This window comes from Uloborus diversus, chromosome 8 (assembly GCF_026930045.1).
Source record: "Uloborus diversus isolate 005 chromosome 8, Udiv.v.3.1, whole genome shotgun sequence".
Taxonomy (NCBI): domain Eukaryota; kingdom Metazoa; phylum Arthropoda; class Arachnida; order Araneae; family Uloboridae; genus Uloborus; species Uloborus diversus.
The window spans coordinates 126,510,891-126,531,259 of NC_072738.1; the positions used below are offsets into that span (position 1 = coordinate 126,510,891).

Genomic DNA, 20,369 nt, shown 5'->3' on the forward strand with positions numbered 1-20,369 from the left:
TGTGTGTAGGAGTGTGTGTTTGTGTCTGTGCGCAGGCATGAGTGTGTGCGTGTGTGTATAGGATATCGACGCAACCTGGAGACGGTTTTCGCAAGAGGAGCAGCATCGTGAGGCCTGTCGGCGCAACTGTGGTGCTGGCAGAGGGTGCTTGTGGGAAAATAAAATGATAGGAATTCAAAGCCCTCAAGTGCGAACAATAAGCAATCGTGATTGCTCAAAAAGAAGAAGAAACTTTGCGTTCGACGAACCTCACCGGTCTACCGATAAGTAACCGGTTACTAACCTGCAGCGTGCAGCGTTCTATGATAAACCGGTTACCGAATCGGGTACCATTCTAAGCAGTTGATTGGTTGATTGGAGCAGGTGATCATTAGCTGTCACGTGATTAACTAACCGGCCGCTACCGATCGTGCTCGTCGAACAAACAAAAATGGCATCAGCAAACGAAAATTGTCTGTTTACATTTTGGGCATGATTTCGAGTGAAATATTTTGCCGAATGAGTGCTGTGCAATATTTAATAATTGTTTTAACAACGCATTAGTTTCTTTAAAAAATGGAAAACTCTTCATCAGACAAAGGTGAAGACGCAAAACATAGCCCAGAAAATTCTGATTTTAACGAAAATTCAACAGAAGAAACTCTACAAGGTCTTGACTTTTACCCAGAACGACGAGGAGGGAAAATAGCCCGTAGTTGGTTTCGAAATTTAATTCTTGGTGAAGGGAATGATAATTTGCAGAAAATAAGATGCGAAAGGAATATCAATAATGTCATCGGACAGAGTAAGTTGTTCTGCAAATTAAGTCCAATTGTAGGATGAGACCGAGAATATGAGTCCCTAATTTTTAGTTTCGAGAAATATGAAAAAGTTATTTATAAAATTCGAATTACCATGTCTCGTAGAATTAACATTGACTAAGTCGGAGATAAGTATGAGCGAATCAGAGTAAAATGAATTTAAATTGCAAATATTTTTATTATGGCTGTGTAGTCGGACACCGAATCCTAGAATTTTAGGGCCTTTGACTCCATCTCCGACTTTTGTAGCCCAAAATCAGTCCGACTTTGACTCCAAAACCTTGGCAGAAATTTGCTCAGAGGGAAAATGACCGACTCCGTCTCTTAGAATTTTAAAGCCTTCGACTTCCAACCTCCAGCTTTACCCCAAAGTCAATCTGGCTCCAGCACTGACTCCGTAGACCTGGTTGTGATATAATGATTGTTAAGTTGATTTGCAATTTTTATTAGATGTGATTTTTTAATAAGATGTGAGACACTCTCAATAACCAACCTGAGAAACTGATGTAGATGATAAATGTACCAAAGTTCTTTTCCTTAGATTAGTCTTTCCATAACACTTAAATAAATCCAGTATTTATTTATAATTTTTTTGCAGTGGTACAAGGCCCATCAATTAAATTTCAAGTTAATATAAGTTTAAAAAAAAAGATTAAAAGGCTCACAATTAGAGACATACTGAGTATACTTGGCCAAATTTTGATCAGATACTCGGCCAATACCAAGTAGTTGTAAAAAATGGAATCTTGTTATGGCAGATTTTAGAATTAATAAAGGAGTGCAGCCATATAATATACTACAATCATTTAAAATTCAAACAAGTCAAATTTAAATTTTAAGAATAATGAAGTTTATTATGCTTCAATGAAGTAAATCTTTTCAATGTCCTCAAAGTTAATAAAACTTATTTATTAAAAATGGAGCAGTGTAAAAAATATGAAATTTTTATATTATTATGTTTGGCAAACTAGAACCAAGGGCGTGAATGGGGGGGGGGGGGGGACACCCTTTGGCCCGAGCCTGTAATGGGCCCGTTATTTTTTTAACTAGGCATGAAATATCGAGGTAAACAAAATGGAGGGGGCCCTGGAAAAGTCATTTGTGACGAGCCCCAAAATTTCTGTACACACCCCGACTAGAACTAAAATAGATTGATATAATTTGTTTTAATTCCAACTTGATTAATCATACTTATTATTTATTTGTTTATTTTTAATTTTGAAAATTACCTTTTTATAAAATGTTTGACAAAAATCTTTTACATAATGCGTAATTAAATTTCAGCTGGAATTTTGTTTTAAAAGCTATTATATGGACATCTACTATTCCAATAAGTTCAAAATTCATCACCTGTTTGTCTGTGTTTCTTCTTAAAACATAATTGGTACTCGACCAAAGTGCTACTGGGTACGTCTCTACTACTCACAATCCATATTGATATTGCTATGTGAAAAATTTTTCACATGTATGTCCATGGTTGTTTATTCAAACATGACCAACACTAGGTCAAGCACTTGGTACGGCACTATTGTTGTATATTATTAAAATAAATTGACATCATGGGTATATTAATGATAATGGATCAGATTTTGTGCATTGAGAAATGAAAGTGACACTTTACCTTTATGTTAGCGATTTAAATGGCATACAACTGTCAAAATGTGTCAAAATTAAAAAAATGTTTTTAATTACTAATGCTAACTTGCAAATGACAGTTTGTCAAACTTTCCATTCTCTTTCTTAATTTCTGTATATTGATATTTTAAATTGTATAATTTGTTCAGGTGTCGCTTTTTTATCTGATTTTGTTATTTGAATGCAGGTCCATTACTGAAGTTGCTGATAAGTGCTTTGAAATCTTCAGGCTGGTGAGTTTGTTTTCCTTCAGGCAATTTTTGCAAATGTTGTCATTTAAAAAATCTATTTACATAGCAGGTAAAATAATATTCATATCATTGAAAAAAGAAAAAATGTTTGCTGCTCTTTGTTTTGTGTGCAAAGCATTTAAATTTATTTCCTGCATGGAAGAATAGCCATGGAACAAGGGTGTTTGTAATCCAAAATTTCAGAAAATTCCGAAAATTTTGGGTTGCTATTTTCGAAAGTTTTTGGATCGCAATATATTAAAAAACTGAAAAAATTCAAAAAAAAAAAAAAAAAAAACTTTTAAAATGTCCCCCCCCCCATGATTTTAATGATTTCTGTATGCATATATAAAGAATTGTTACAGGAGAGGGAGGGGAAGGTTTTCGAGTTTCCTCATAGTTTCCGAAAATATCACATTGTCTAATTGTCTTCACTAAATTTTACTTGAGTCCATTCGCACCCCTGTCAATTAATTACATTCATCATTGCACACAGAAAAATTAATTTTGTAAAATTGTTTTTTCTGTAAATTAAAATTAATTGTTTTAGGTGTTAAAAAAAACCCTTCAAAATATTGTTTTTTTTTTTTTTTTGTATGTGATCTGTCAAGAGCTCTGCTAATAATTATTCAAATAATTAATTGTTCCAATAATTAAAAAAAAATGCAAAAGATAAAACTTTTGCTGTTAAGCAAGGATATATATAGGATTTAAATTACTATGTAGAATCTACTATTAGATTTTTTTTTTTTTCATTGCTCAAAATGGACCAAAAAAACATTTTGTAGAAACTCAGTAAGAACAACCTCGTAATTTACAAGAAAAGTAAAAATCTGTTGTATATGTAAGACTAAAAATGACTTGATTAATTCTAAAAGGGTGCAGTATATTACATTTTTCTTGAAAACATTTAAATAGCTTAGAAATTTAAACTTTTGAATGAGAAAACTGCAGAATCTGTTACATTAGATAAAAATCGCAATCAAATAACATTCAAAATCAGCTGTGCAAAAAAAAAAAAAAAAAAGATACAATTTGTTTTGAAATTTTCGTGTTACAACATTGTTTTGTAGCATTACAATTTTTAAATATTCAATCAGACTATTTGATTGAAGGTTATTAGAAGGCAGGCAAACGCACAAACTGACCACACACACACCTTCCTCATCATATTTATTGAACTTTTTGACTCATTTTGGTGAGTATAGCTTTAAGGATACCTGATTTAAGGATTTTCTCAATTTAATGGTACATTTCACTGATCTGGATTTGACTGCATTAAATGTCTATCCTCCTCGATTTAACAACATCCTTGATTTAACGGCAACTTTTCTAGTCTCTTGACAATCGTTAAATCGGGGTTATACTGTATTTCAATTTGTATTTTTTATTTTTATTTACCTATTATTAGAACTTAAATAAAATGTACACTAAAACGGATTAAAATGAATTTATTCAGGAATTAAATGTTCAAATTGTTAAAATTTGAAGCATTTACAAAGTAAATGCATTTATGTAATAATATCTAAATTTATAGGAGCGTATTAAAGTTTTTAAAATGAATAGAAAATTGTCATGAAACAGAATCGAATTCTAAAGAACAGTAAATGATCATGCATTGAAGCTTGTGTTTAAGCAGTCAAAATTAATTGAAAAGGCTTTAGTCACCAATTTTATCAAATAAATTTGTATTTGTTAGGCATGTATTTAAGAATATATTCCTAAAATTTGGTTTTTAAATACCCCATAACTCATTAAAACAAATCAAGTTCTTTATGAAGAGAAAGAAAAGGTTCTAGAATCTACTGTCAATATTTGAGTGCCATCAGATAAGTTGATTATCCGTCTCAAAGTTTCTGGGAGAGCCCAAATTTCAGTCTCTGTATTGGTTTTTTTACTACTGTTTTTGGTCCTAAATTTTGGGCATTTGTTCCAAAATACACTAGTGCTAATGACTAACAATACTAATGCTGCAACTGAGGGAATATTTAGCATTATGAACAGTTTTTGAATAGTGATTTAGACAGAACTTCAAGTGGATACTTTAAAGGGTATGTTTATCTCCCAAAAATATTTTAATAAAAATTGTGCAGCTTTTTTAAAGAAGATCAGAAAGGAAAATAATGCTCTAAGAAATATTCATTCAAAATCACGTCACCTTAGTTTAGACTAACTTTATTGTTATATGACAGGGGTTCCCAAAGTGGGTGCCCCAGGGAGTAACAAGGGGTGCTGTAAACTGCTTATGGTATCAATTTTATAATAAGGATAGACTAGTATGCCGTGAGAAAGTTCTAATTCTTCTAAGGGTGCTGCCGATCTGAAAAGTTTGGGAACCCCTGTTTTATGAAGTTATTTAAATTTCAGTCATTCATATCTGGTCTAAAATAATAAATACTTGATTTTAATTTTAGGACCAAAATATTTCCTTATTCATACTAATCCTAAATTTTATTCGAGGAATAAAATTTACCATGTAGCAAACTTACTTAATTTCCTTTCGAAAAATTCCCTTATTCATACTAATCAAAAATTTATTTCTGTAAATTCGGTTTGAATTGTCATGTTTGCTGTGAACCACGTAGAAAACTTAACTTACTTAATTTTAATTTTGGTTCAAAATTTCCTTATTCATACTAATCTTACATTTATTTCAGTGACTTCGACTTGAATCGTCACGTTTGCTGCGAACCATGTAGCAAACTTGTTACTGGTGGATATGATGCTGAAATGAACCAGATAGTTGTGTGCCAAAATACTGCTACAAACAAGTCCTCTGTACATGGTGCCTTAGCTCACGAAATGATTCACATGTTTGATCATTGCCGTGCAGAATTAGATTTCAGAGACGTCGACCATTTGCTTTGTACTGAGGTAAATACCTTAAACAGGAATTAATCATTTCTTTGTATGTATCCTTATTTATAATGAAGCCAAATGTGGCAGTGAGAAGCAAAGTGATGCAAGTGGCAAAATTAAAAATTTGGAGATAACCAGTACAAATGTTAGGTGAACATTTGCTGTCTTGGGGCAAGAGATTGTACTAGTAGCCCTGGTAGGTGCTGCTGTACAGCGTGATTAAGAAAAAAAATTCAATGAAATCCTATCTAGGATCTGATCTTTAAAGGTGTTTTACTTGAAACTTAAAATAGTGCACTTGCATCCCTTTGCTTCTCACTGCCTCAAATGAACTTGATGAAAATTTCAATATTAAAATTAATGACAAAAGATGTATAATAAGCATTAAAATACTTTAAGTGCCGTATATACTCGTTGTACAAGTCTTACCCCCCTACTTTTAGGAGGGAAAAAAATCAAAAACTTGGGTATAAGTCAAATTCCTACTTTCTGAAAAAATCAGGATCGTTGTGCTGTTAATTTTGAATTCAAATGTTATAAAAAGAGAAAAATGAAATGTAATGAACATTTTTGTGTTAAAAACCTCTAATTTATATTATTTTGCAGAAAAAGGGTTCACTTCTGCAATCCCGGTTTTTGTAAAGGGTTTGATTTCGCTGTTACGATTTTTTTTTCTCGTTGCTTTTATTTTGATTTAATATTAGTAAAATTTTACACTGAACCATATTACATTATTTAAAAAAATGATCATAAATTAGTGACTATCAGGAAAACTATTGAATATAGCGATTCCCGCACTCATAGCATAGTCTGCTGTTTACTGTAATTATTTAGTCTTTATTTAACAGTCAGACCATGTAAAATCATAGCAGAATATATAAGTATTTACTTCTTTAACACCTGCTTAAAAAAAATTGGACTGAAATCGAAAAAATAATCATGTTTTCAGGAGTTTTTTGCTAAGAATTGTTCTTTGAAAATTTTTAGAAATTCTGCCCCGCACTTAAGTTGACCCCCTGACTTTAACCCTCTTTTTTTTAAACTAAATTTCTGGACTAATGCACGAGTATATACGGTAAATGCAAGCACTCTTAATAGAAAAGGAAAAAAATCATACATTTTTATTTTTCAGACTTTTCTGCATATGTCAACACTAGCCCGTCGTATAGTTTGTTGTTCAGTGACTTGAATAATATATGACGAAGCTTAATGAAACTTTCTGACTTTTCATTATGTAACTCGATATGAATGCTTATTTAAACATTTAGTCATTCGATATTGAATGCCTATTTGAACATTTAGTCATTCGCCTCATAGAACTGCAAATATTGATCTTTATACCTAGAAATATGGGAGTGGCCCCTAAGCTGTTTTGAAACAAAAAAATGTACATATATTTTGTTCCTATGAATTGTTATAGAATAAAAAAATGCTATTCACTCTAGTTTCATCTGTAACTTCCTTCCTTACGTAGCTATTTCGAATTCTAAATGAAATAAACAGTGCCGACTGCTAACCAGCAAACGGTAGCCATTGGTGTTTGAAAAAGAAACTAATTCTACCTCTTGATGTGTAAAGATAGAAAAACTAAAAATAAGTGTGCATTAAATTTTAATTTTGTCATAAAATAAGATGTGTGAGGCATGTTGACTTACCCAGGAAGAAGAATGTTTGAAAGAATTCATCCTAAAAATGCATAGGGGCCACACTTGCCCCTTTGGTTTTTATGGGTATGCGGAAATTTTCAGTCTTTTTAGTGCTCAGACATTTCTAAATTTTCATTTCACTTCATTTTATTTTTAATTATTATTATTATTCTGATATTACTTTTACAGTATGCACATTATGTGTTACTGATAATTTTGTTTTTGTATCTAAAACAGTTATTGTAAATGTTGCAGATATTGATTCAACAATTACACAATGTTAGATTCTGAACCTTCAAAAGTATTTTGACACTTGTATTCTGTGCTGTATTTGGGGGGGGGGGGGGGGTAGGGGGGATCACTGTTTCTAAAAATATTTTTTCATTAATGTGTAAATAATAGAAACTTATTTTAAATAGTTTCAAATTACCTTTGTATGCAAAAAACAAATATCTACTTTTTTATATAAAGCTGACTTAAGTAACTTAAACGATCCTTTTTCGATCTAACAAAGTTTGTCAACCATAACATATATCCTATAGTGCATTCCCATAAGTATTTTTGCTTCCAACTAATACCTACAGCTTATATTTCAAAAAGCATTCACAAACTAATGGAATAACATTAAGAATCAGAAAAAAGATTTGATGCAACTGAGAGAAAGATCATAACCTCTCTTTTGGTTTGACTGAGCTGAAACATTTTTTACTTCATAATCAAATAAAAATTTAGGTAAATTTAACTGAAATGAATTTTAAATTAAAGTCAGTTAGAGCTATGTTATGAAGGTTTTGTGAACAAATAAATTAGATCTATTCAAATGGTTATGAATTGATGTGGAAACATATTTCATGCTAAACATCATTTCGCTCAAGTGGACCAATCAATCTGTGTGCATACCATTTTATCTTCATGGTTTTTTCCCTAAAGATTTCTAATGCTGCATAAAGTGATGAAATGACCCTTGAAAATGATGGATTTTAAATTCTTTTTTAAACAGTTAGGTTTGAATTACTATGTTTTTACGTAATTTTGTAACACTGTCTTACATGATGCAAACGTTTTAATTCCTTTATTTTTCAGATCAGAGCTGCAAATCTCATGCATTGTTCTTTCTTAAGTTCAATGGTCATGGGCACTGCATCTTTCATTCGAATAAAGAAACAACATCAAGTAAGTAATGATTTCTTTTCATACATCAAAAGAGAGTGAACTTCTAAATGTTTTCAAAGGCATTATATTTGAGAAATCTACTAGCAGAAAATATTATAAGAGTTACGGGAGATGAGTGTACCTAGGATCAAGCTACTTTATTTGAAATGAAGTTGATGAATTTGTATTAAGATCTAAATTAAATTCTTCGGTTGGGGTGAGTTAGCACGCTAATTGCTATTTTTGTAGACGTTTTAAAATGCTTGAGGAGAAAGTTGCGACAATAAAAAATAGAAAACACTTATATTATAGCAAAGAAACTTTTTTGCTGCTCATCTCTCTTTTTTGTGTGTGTAGAACTAACTCCAAAACTGTTCTTTAAATTTTAGTATATGTGTAGTTTTTTTTGCTTTTTTGACACATTTGGTACTATATTAAAAACTTCACGTTAATTTTTCAGTAGCAGAAATTTTGCATGAAATCATTTAACGTGGAACTTAGGGTTACATAGTTGCCTTATACCTAGGTCCACATCTTTGTTATTTTAATAAAAATGTTTTCATAAAGTTAGCAGAATATCAATGTGCACAGCTGACTTTTAGAATAAGTTTTTAAATGATAATAATATGTGGAAATACTAATAATTGTGTTTTACTAATAATTTATTGCATTGTACTTTGAGTTTATGTACAATAAACCAATGATATTTGTTCTCATTTTTAGTTTTATAAAATCCATGTGGTTTTTCCCCATTCATTATAGTTTTAAATCTAACTTTTGGGCACTGACTTAGGTACAGTAACGTGTTGTACCCAGGGACATTGGTAACTTTTTTTTTTTACATTTCTAAATCTTCCTGTTTGACAGAATTGGTTTCAGTACTAAATTCTTATCTCAATGAAATGATTAGTACTTCAATGCCTGCATACCAGTTTTACACTCATAAGTCTGTGGCTCTGTTTTTGTACAGTGACAAAGGGCATCTCTAAGTACACAGGCCTCCATATTGTTTGTTTATGGCAGTGTGCTGCTTAAGTAACTATGATGATGACACAGAATACCTTTATTTCATGGATGAATATTATTGATTTATTCAGGGATGATTGTGCTGGTATTTTTTTGTGTGTTAATACTGGAAATCTGGTATTGTCCATTTTGCTACTTCCTCACCATCAATTTTTTTTCCCTTATTCCAAATTTTCAGCAAATATGTCAAAATTTGATATTTGCTGCTATAACCGAGTGCTAGTAAAAAGTAATTTTGTGAAAAAAAATCGTAAAGTTTATCACAGTTACTTTTCTTCCTCTTTTTAATCATTGTACAGTTCCAAATAAGTTGGTTAATTTGCTTTGAACTGTTTGAACATCTCTTTCTTATGACATTGTTTTCGAGAAATACACATATACATATAAAATTTTTAAATGTTTCTTTACTCCGCAAATTGAAAAAAGTGCTGTCATATTTTGTTCTCATGATTTATCACTAACTTTGGAATATTAAAGAAAATTTACTAAAAAAAGATAAACTGAGCTGGAAGTTTATAGAAATTTTACGAATCACAAAAATATTGCTTGTTTTAAGCACGGTTTGCTCCTATAGACATAGCATTGTTCCAACCAAGTATTTAATTTTCTCGTTAAATCAGGGCTGGTTATAAGCAAGTTTGACTGTAATGTTCATGGTTTAGATTTTTCAATGATATATTTTAAGATCATTTAATTGTATAAAACCAGTGTAAATTTATTGAAAACTCTCTTTTGTTTGATAAAAACATATATTAATGGTGTTCAGGCAAAAGTCACCAAGTCAAAAACTCCAATTTTGAGACATTGATCAATTTAAGTTTTAAAATGGTTATGAAAAATAGCAAATATTATCTTAAAGATAACTATTTTTTAAAGTAAGTTAATTCGTATCACTTTTAAACTCCCTGATTGGTTCACATTGTTTAATAACTAACTGTAATATCTAACTCATAGCAGTATTTTGTTGAATTTAGTCGCAACATCAATGTTACGTTTCAGTCAGCATAATGACTCTTCTTTGTTACTTTGTGCAGAATTGTTACTTTTAATGACTGCATGAATTTTTAAAAATCAGAAGTTTTGCCGTTAGCATGCTAGTATTTTTTACTTTTTGCATTCATCAATAGCTTATAGTTGGGGCCAACCTATCTAGAAAGCATTGAGAAGGCTATGTAGATCCAAATCACAGCATTACGAATGCTGCCAACTTAGGTACGCCCCAACTATAGCTACTATGTAGTTCAAAATTACTCTGTACCATCTCGATTAATGTTTTCACACTAACTAAAACCTGACCAATATTACAACTGTTTAATTGTTGGATTTATTCTATAGGAATGTGTTAAAAGAAAAGCTCTAGCATCTCTTATGGCAGTGAGGGATATATCAGAAGCAGATGCAAATGCTGCATTGGACAGGGTATTCTCAAAATGTTATAACGATCTAGAACCCCTTGGTAGACATTTACGGAGAAATTCTAGAGACATGGAGAGAGTTTATCGTGAAAGATACCTCTATGGATATGGCTTTGCTAGCTAGAAATGTGTTAGTATATAATTTATTTTGTACATTTGTGTAGAATTATTAAAACATCAAATTTTTATTTTGACTGTTAGTGATTTTCTTTGAAGAACTTTGAGATCTAGTTTAGCCTCTTGCACTGGAAATTAATTGGCAAAAGCATGTGACTAACTCGTAATTAATAGTTCAGTTAGTTTTAATGTACATAGCAAGTCATTGCCACTTTAGAAGCAAATAACAAGTGACATGCACAACACCGTTCCAGTGCAAAAGGTTCATATACTTGACTCTTAAAGACTTTAAAACAATTTATTATCATTTATAAAATCTTGAATCATTTAACTCATTGGTTTGTATCCTAATAATATTAGCATAGTTGTTCATTTTTCCTACTCCAATTCAGTATTTTACTATACCTCATATTTTCTCATGCATTATTATTATTTACAAGCTTTTTCATATCATAAACTGAATTTGGTACAAGAGAATTAAGAATTTGTTGATATCCATTTTATAAAAAGGACAATATTTTCTGTATTTTAGTTCAAAACTTATTTAAAGCTTGTTTGTTACATGAATCTACCTAAAAAAAACATAATGTGAGTTCATCAAGTTTTAACATTCATGCTTCCAAATAACTTAAAATAAAATGCATTCATTTGATATTTAACGCACTCATTTTGCAAGAATAAATGCATATCAAGTGTGCTACAAAGCAGTTTAAAACTTTGTTTTATGGTACATTAGTAAAAAATGTGAGTTTTAATTAAGGATTTAATTGTGCATTAAAAAAATCAGCTAATTTTGTTAAAGAAAACACATATATTTCAAGACATAATTTTTTTAATTTTTCATATATACATGGGAGTTGATCTTGTTATGTACATTTTCACAAAATTCAATAACAAACTGACAATATACTATGGGGTAACATAGAACATTTGCTTGCAAAATCTTTTTAAAATTACTACTGTGTGCTAGAAAAATCAGTAAAAATGGAAAACTCATAGATTTTTAAGCAGCAAAACATTATTGTGAGTTATAGTCTTTCAATGCTCGTTAGTATAACATATTTACTACACAGAATGGCATGTTTGCAATTGATTAGAACTAGTCAGGTTTTAGATTTAATGATGATGCAAGAACAATAAAACTATAAATTAACGATAAAACTACAAATTAACTATGCAACAGTTTTTTAAATTTCTTTAATAGGCACTCTCTGTGAGATATGAAAGTAGTTTGAGATTCGCATACGATAGATGTTTAGAAAAGAAAATATTGATATGCATTTTTATTGTTAATAAAAACAGCACAGAATTCTCAGTTCATAATTGCACAGTTTTAAGAAATAATTCTTCTCATATTATGTACATTTTTCCTACCGTATATAATTGATTTTATTTAAATTTTAAATAAATGAAATTTTCATAAAATGTGTTTTTTATTTATACTAATTAAAATTCTTATAACTAAATACATATCACAGAAATTTTTACAATTCAAAATTGTATTGTCAGGATCTTTGTTTTCAGTTTAATCATGCATGAAATTTCAGAAGTAAAAAATCTCGAGGAAAAAACTTTAAAATTTCATATAATATCTGATTTTATTTCTTCATAAATAAAAAAAATGCATGAGATGAAACAGAAAACATTTAAATCTCTATAAAAACCAGTTTAATAAATGCAGTCTTTTGTTCATATCAGTCTTGGTTGAAAGATAACGTCATTGACTTGCACAACTTCCTTTTCTCAGTTCTCGACTAGTCCAGCATTGAGCTGAAAAGGTGAATAAAAGCAAGTGTATAATTACATGGCATAAAATTTCAAGCATGGATAATAATAGTTTGAGAATTAAACTGCTGTTATTACATTATTCACACAGGAAATTTTAACAGGAATAAATCAAACAGGAACTTTCATATGCAAAAATGTTTCCTTCCTTTAAAAAAAATGTTGTATAATTTTCAACCGTAAACGCCAGGCCACATGTTTCCATTTGGCAACATATTCAATTTAGTCTTCTAAAGCACTGCAGGTGATTCCATGGTCATGTGTGGAAAAAAAAACGACTAAATTTCCTTTATAATTTCATGTACACCCAAACCTGTTTTTGTGCGATTTTTTTGTGTGTGTATACGGTACATGAAAATTATTTATAAAGCAAGCACGAGGTAGTATCTTCAAGTGCCTACAGGGGCACCTTGATGGGAAGTCAATGTGACCTCCCAATTCGGGAAATTTTTCGGGAGTCGCCAAAATTATCATCACTTGGTTTATTTTGATTTCGTTTAAAAATAACTTTTTGGATCACTTTCTACGTGAGACTTTTTATGTGGTCCCTATCCACTGCATAAAAAAAAATAATTTTTAACTGTGTTGCATAAACAACTTTTTATAGCTACTCGTGAAGTTTCAAACTTTTTTTAATGCAGTCCCTATCCACCGCATAAAAACAAGTTTGAGTGTATATACAAAACTAGTATGTTGTGGTCATCACAAAACTTTCTTCTATATCTTTCTTATAATTCTGATCCCTCCCCATGCATAACAAGGAAGCAATATTCCCAATAAAAACAAAATTACACATTCCAAAACTCGATGACCATTCAATTCCTGATTTATCTCCAAAGCAAAGAATGAAAATTGAAAATTATTTTAAAAGCCTTACTTAAAATAATTAGAAACACAAGATGGCAACAGTTAAAAATCTTAAATCATTGAGATAATATTTCTGATCATTTCCATGCAATTAAAATCACGAAATATACGCAAACAACAGTCGATTACGAACTCATGGCCCCCCATGGAGCGATTGGCGCCAAAATTGAACCAACACCTGTTTACATATGGATTCATATTTATTCCAAATTTCATCCAGAACATAGCATTACTTCTTGAGATATGGCACTCACAATGATAAAAAAAAAGAACGTTCGATTGAGCCACCCCCTTTTCAGCTGCTGATGCCAAAATACAATCATTTCTTATACCTTCTAAAGGCTACTTGTCGATAAATTTTTGTTTGATTACGTTCATTATTTCTTGAGATACATTAGTCACAATTGACGACAAAAAAAAAAATGTTCTATAGCTCAACCCCTGTTTGAGCTATTGACACCAAAATTGAATCAAGACCTGTACCTGTTAGTGGCAACATATGAACCAAATTTTGTTTGATTCCACCAGTTACTTCTTGGGGAAAAGCAGTCATGCAAAACTCAAAAAACGTCCCATTGCCACCCCCCTTGGAGGAATTTGTGCCAAAAACCTATGGGCACAAGTTCACATAGGGGCACATATGTGTACCAAATTTCGTTCAATTTCATGCGGTAGTCATTGCTGTAGAGCAGCCACAAAAAACTGGTCACACACACACAGACAGAGACATTTTCCAAAAATGGTCGAAATGGACTCGGCACACCTCGAAACGTACGAATCCAATACTTTCTTCTATACATTAGATATAAAAGAAAGTAATAAGGGCTGAAAGTTAAAGATTTGTTGATGCAGTAAAAGTACTTGATTTATGTGATTTATTAAGCAAAAAAAAAATTTTCTACTATATTTTAAGTGTTATTTTTTTAATGAAACAATGGCACTTTTGGACATTTGCTTTAAAGTTCTTGATTCTAGCAATGTATCCTCTGAATTTTTTTTTGCAAATGTAGTAAATACATACTTTGATTTTCTACTAATTATTCAAAAAGAAACAAAGTGTACCCAATCCACAGAAAACTAGACTTTTATCTCATGTGACAGCTCTAGATTTGGAGTCAAAAGTAGTATTTAAAAAATGTAATAAAAATTTTTTGCCTAAGAAATCACACATACACGTACAACTTCTTAGGCAAACATTTCGCTTGTCAGACGTTTTGAAATTAAATGTAGATCAGTACGTGCAGGACAAAATGTCCACTTTTTCATGGAATGGACCCTATGAGAACATAATTGAAGCTTTGTTATTGATTATAAAATAAGATACAAATTGGAGATGCTATTGAATATGTTTTAAATTGAAACAACTAGTTCTGATGGAAAATAAAAACAGATTTATTTTGTCAGCCTTTGTTCTATGTGTGTTTTGTTTTACACGATTGAGAATTTTGTTATTTCTTGTTTTTCTGTAAGACATAAAAACCTACTACCTGAACAGTAAAGAATTTTTACAATATTTGTCAATGTTTTAGAAGACTTGACTGTACATTTTCTTTTACAGTTAAAGCTCAAAACTAAAATTTCCATATAAAATCACAAAATGAACAATTGATACAGAAAAAAAGCACAAAACATAGAATTCTTATTTGAAATTGATTTGATTATCTTTTGTCGACTACAAAGTGTAACTTTCAAGGAATAGTACTAGATTTCACTTCTAGTTAAAAAACTTAGAAAATTCTTTTTAAATTCATTACTGATAGTGTTATTTAATTATTTTGTTTGATAAAAATTATTTAATATTTTCAATGTAGAAATACAATTTTAAAGTTTGTCCACTGATGTAACGTGTGTAAAATCAATTTGTTTTTCTGAATTAATAATAACAAAATATCTAAATAGGGCAGTTATGATCAGTATGTTTTTTTTTTTAAATTTATTTTTTATCTATAACATAAGTTTTATTAAAAAGTGTAAACATTGACTACAAATATATTTGTATTTTAAATTATGTGGTTGAGGTTTGAGATTAATGAGATTGTTCCTAAAATAGTCTAATTTCAACAAACCAAAAGGAATGATAAAATTATTATAATCACCTTAACTTTTAGACTAAAGTAGTTTTCTTCCCTTTTTCTTGTTTGCTGTACCATTCCAGTACGTCATCATGAAATGCTTCATCTGTTAGATTTTTACTTTTCTCAGCAGCTCCTTCATTTAAATGGCCTTCTTTCCTATTTGGATTTTTTTTACTGTTATTGAAAATCAGAAAACTCGCATTTTCATGTACTGCAGAAAATATTTTTAAATCAACAGTGATGAAATAACACATAATTAATAAATGGAGTTATATTCAAGAAGACAAATAAGGAAATCAACTTGAAAAATCCAATTAAGAAAAGCATGTTTTGAATCTGAAATGAATAACTTCCTTTGTGCAACGAAGTAACATTGGAACACAATGTTTATCAAGCACAAATTAGCAAACTGATAGCAGGCACATATTTTGAGATTTCAAGAAACCCTTTGTTCAATGCAATAAAATGTGAGCGTTAAGATTCAGTTTGCTAATTTGTGCTTGACAGATATTATTTACTATTATCATCCTTCAAATAATTTTTGAGCAGATGTAATATTTTTCCTCTCTCTAATCCAATACTAAATACATTTGGTGCCTTTTTCCCCCAGCAAAATCCCTTTTGTTTTTGACAAAATTTACTTTGAATACAATTTCATTCTAAACAGCTATATGAAATTCCAGATTTTTTTTTTTAGCTCTCTTCTAACTTTTTGTTCAGTGCAAGTTTTAAAATTATTTACATTGCCCACCAATTATTTAATGCAGTAAAGTCTTGACGTGCGTGAGGGATACATTCCACGATCCCTGGAGCAAGTCAAAATATAAGAGTCATAAGAGTTTTAAACATCATATTTGGGCCATTTAAACTGTTTTATTTCCCTCATTTGCTTTGTATTTGATACTGACTGCCCCCCCCCCCCCTAGAGTGAGATGCTTAAACTCTTCCAATTAACAGCTTGGTGAAAACTGTATAATAAGGCAAACTTCAGAACGAAATTTTCATGCGGTTATTTTCTAGTTTTAAGAAACTGCTTTCTTAAACATTGAAGAGGACCAAAGAATTTTTTTAGTATTTCAACAATATAATTGAAGATGAAGAGAAAATCTTCTTTCTGACTAATTTTATGCGAAACATATATTTTTATTAATGAGGAATGTGGGGTTTTGTGAAATCAAGTATTAAATGAAACACAAACAAAAATTGCATTTTAGTGTCTTTGTTCTGTTTTGTTACTGAAAAATAAAGTAATAATTTTAATTAAACTTGATACTGTACACAAAATAGAATAACAAAGAAAAACCTACTTAATTTTTTCAGAAGGCATTTTGTCTTCTTCCTCTAAAGATGATGGCTGCCCATTTCCACCAAATGTACATGCAGGAGAGGATGTTCTGGAGCGTTCTAGCACTGGAGACATTACAGGTGGCACTGTTCCTAAGATCTGTGAGTTTGCTTGGTGTGCTTTCCACGCAGATAGTTTGGCATGGAGATTCTGACTAGCTGCCTGATGTTGTTTACGATGTTTTGTGCTGTATTTGTAAAAGTCTGATGTTTCGTAAGGCTTAGTTTCTTCCCAATATGGCTGGAAGTGGCCATAGGTTACAATATCAACATTGCTTCCAGGGCGGTTTGCAGCTGCATGATATTGTAAGTTGCCCATTGAACTAGATGATGGAACATTCTGAGGTGATTTAGAAGGCCAGCTTCTTTCCGTTGAACTAGACGGTGATGAAAGTCCAGAATCATATGGACTCACACTTGGTGTCCTGTTTTTCATGTCTGTAGAATGAAAGTCTATCCAGTCTTTCTTGCGTGACTTTAAAGATGGCGATGTGGAAATATGTTTTTGTTTGTGTTGAGAATCAAGGTATCTCCGTTCACCCAGATACATTGCGTCTGCAGCGTATAGTTTCAAGTTCTCTTGATACATGTTTGTATCTTGTTGCGGGGGAGGAGTTTCGCAGCTCTGCGAGTAAGCAGAAAGATTTTCATGCGTCAAAGATTTGCCTTCATCGTGGCGATGATGATGAAAATGATGAGGATGATGAGCTGAGTGATCTGACTGATGTGATTGTAGCTGCTGCTGTTGTTCTTGATATGGAAACATACTCATTCCCCTATTTTTGTAAGAGAAATTGTCATACATGTGTGATTGCACAGAGCTTGGTCGCTGTATGTCTGCAAGAGCTGCACTTTGGTCAAAATATTTTCGACATTTTTGAAAACTGTGTCGTCGATTCCTGTCCAGGCTATTGTGCCGTGATATTAATCCTAAGTCTTGCGGAGGGTTTCGAGGAATTGTGGCTAGAATGTCATCTTGAGTATCAAAAGCTTGACTTGTGCGTTGAGTTGGAACACTGTACAAATTTGATCCTTCAATATCTAAAGTAGATTCAAATCTAAAACAAGGAAAGGACCTTTTAGTTATTAGTTCATTTCACAACAACATGTTCATTTATTTAGTTTTATTATTATTATTAATGTTATTATTTTACAATTATAGCTTTTACTTTATGGAAAGAAAAAGAAACTTCAATCTTGTTGTTTACAAAATAATTAAAGTATTCTAAACTCACTCAAACAAAAAGCTAACTTAAAGTGATTCAACATTTTACATCTAGTTTTATTTTTTCATAAATGCATATCACAGCACTTTTCAAAATTTTCCATCAAAAATGACACAAGGCAAATAATTTAGGAATTTGAGAAAAATAAATGAACCCTTTTTATTTAAGTATTTTTCCATTCCGCTTTTTATACAATTTTGGCAAGTATTCAGGGGAAGGGGGGGGGGATCAATTTCCTCTTTACCTCGTTGTAAAGCATTTAAAAAAAAATATATTTTTTTTAATTTTAATATTGTTTTGATGATGAAAATCATTAAAATGTAAAACTTTTTAATTAGAATAAATTTTATTAAGTTTTTAGAGGTGAAAAGGAAAGGAAAAACTGCCCCAATTCACAGTTAACAACATAATCAACTGATAATATTTGGGATACAATTAGTTGAATAAATAGTAACAAAAATATCTTCAAATAACCATGAGTTGAGTTCCATCACAAATAGTCACCATCATCACAACTGTTGTCACAGTATGTTCAATAAAACTAAAAATCCCATCTTTGAAGATTTACATTACAAATCTTTGAGATGCAATGGTGGAGATGTTGCTGAATCTAAAAATAACAATTTTGTCTCCAAACTGCTGGTTGCCAATTGTGCAGTCAAAATAATATAACCATAGCAGCATTTTGAGTCTCAGATTATATTTAGTACCAGGGGTGCCCATCCTCCACAAGTTCAATGGCGCAAATCTCCACCCTCCAAAAGGAAAAAACATCTCAACCCTCTTTCCTTTTTTGTTTTTATCTCTCTTTTTTTAATGTTATTTATTTATTTTTTAATTAATTAATTTATTTATTTGCTTTTAATTATTATTTTATTAGAAAAATTCTGTGCTACGCCAATGACATTCATACACACACAAACTAAATAAATGAAATAAAGTATAATCAGAATAAAATAAAACAATTCAAATTAAAAATAAATTTAAAAAATTCAATCAATAAATTTTAAAAAATTAAAAAAATTTGATGGCGCAACTTGCGCCATAATCCTTCCCTGTGGGCACCCCTGTTTAGTACCCAAATTTAAAAACCTCATTTTTCAGAAAACTAAAGATGGTGTTTTGGATTACTGTAAAAGCACTTATTTTTCTAGCTATAATTTTCGTGAAAATGAAACTATTGGTGATTTACGCTAGCAGAAAATTTCTTGAATTTTATATGAGCCAAACCAAAAATTGATTGTATATATAAATTTGAAATATTTCCCTAGGCTTAAATTTTGGCAATTAGAATGGGCTTGCGAAAATAACTGCCTTTAAAGTGTATGGTATGCTCAGTAATTAATTTAAAAATTTAGATTAAAAAATATTGCAACATCATTTTCCACAGCTGCTCGCAAGAGTCGGGGGGGAGGGGGGGGTGCAGCATCACTGCATACCGAGTAGTTCAATGTGCAAATGTTTATTTTGATCACAATGTTCCAATAGTTTTCTTGTTAGTACCCCCAAAAAATTATTAGTTAAAATTAATTAATGCTGCATCTACTATAACTTTAAGTTTTGAACAACATCAGTTTAAGTAAAATGATTACCTGTTTCTATAAGGAGCCGTCAAAGGTACAAACGGAATTTTATCACTGTACACAGAAGTACCAAAGTCGGAACTTGAAGCAGAGGAATAAGAGGAAGGGGATCGCATTGAAAATGTAGGATATTGTTGACTTCTGTAAGAAGTCTGTGTTTGGTAGACAGAACTTGGAGTGTATCCTTGCAGCGTCAAATCTGGCTTTGGCATGTCCTTTTTCTGTGCTGAATTTCTTTGTACATTCGACAAGTGTCGTGAATTAGAAGGACTAGATGGAACTGAGTTTGAGTTAGAAGCTCGTATAATACTTGGAAGAGGCACAGGAGAAGATGAAGATGATGTCTGAAACATGAGAAGTTAGTTTAATGAAACATAGAATACAATTCAACAAACTCAAACTTTTTTACTCCTGTTTTTTAAGCCTTTCAAAAGAAATCTAGAGCCATTTGATGATACAACATCATAAGAGAGCACTTGTCACTACTAATGTTTTACACCATGTTTTCTTTAAAATATTTGTTAAGGTCAATAGAGTGTTGATTATATTAAAGCATTTATAAATACATTTTCAGAGTTAATATATACCATATATACTCATTTTTCAATT

At 31.0% G+C, this 20,369-nt stretch overlaps 2 protein-coding genes across 4 annotated transcripts in view; one reads left to right on the plus strand and one right to left on the minus strand.

The window, feature by feature from the left end:
• Positions 1-443: 443 nt before the first annotated feature.
• LOC129227602 (mitochondrial inner membrane protease ATP23 homolog) lies at positions 444-10,958 on the plus strand. Of its 2 annotated transcripts, none has more exons than XM_054862186.1 (5): positions 444-784; positions 2,623-2,668; positions 5,323-5,539; positions 8,254-8,343; positions 10,684-10,958. In XM_054862186.1, the coding sequence occupies exons 1-5, from the start codon at positions 556-558 to the stop codon at positions 10,885-10,887; spliced, it is 786 nt and encodes a 261-aa protein (XP_054718161.1). In that variant the 5' UTR covers positions 444-555; the 3' UTR covers positions 10,888-10,958. The 2 variants fall into 2 exon arrangements, with proteins under 2 accessions (XP_054718161.1, XP_054718162.1); XM_054862187.1 differs by having other exon boundaries at positions 503-580.
• Positions 10,959-15,626: 4,668 nt separating this feature from the next.
• The window catches only part of LOC129227412 (FERM domain-containing protein 4A-like), a 496,557-nt gene continuing 491,814 nt past the window's right edge, over positions 15,627-20,369 (minus strand). For both annotated transcript variants that reach the window (XM_054861965.1, XM_054861964.1), the window contains exons 19-21: positions 19,770-20,104; positions 16,915-18,009; positions 15,627-15,763 (exon numbers count right to left, since the gene is read on the minus strand). In XM_054861965.1, coding sequence (XP_054717940.1) covers positions 15,637-15,763; positions 16,915-18,009; positions 19,770-20,104 — 1,557 coding nt within the window. In that variant the 3' untranslated portion in view covers positions 15,627-15,636. The remainder of the gene's footprint in view (positions 15,764-16,914; positions 18,010-19,769; positions 20,105-20,369) is intronic.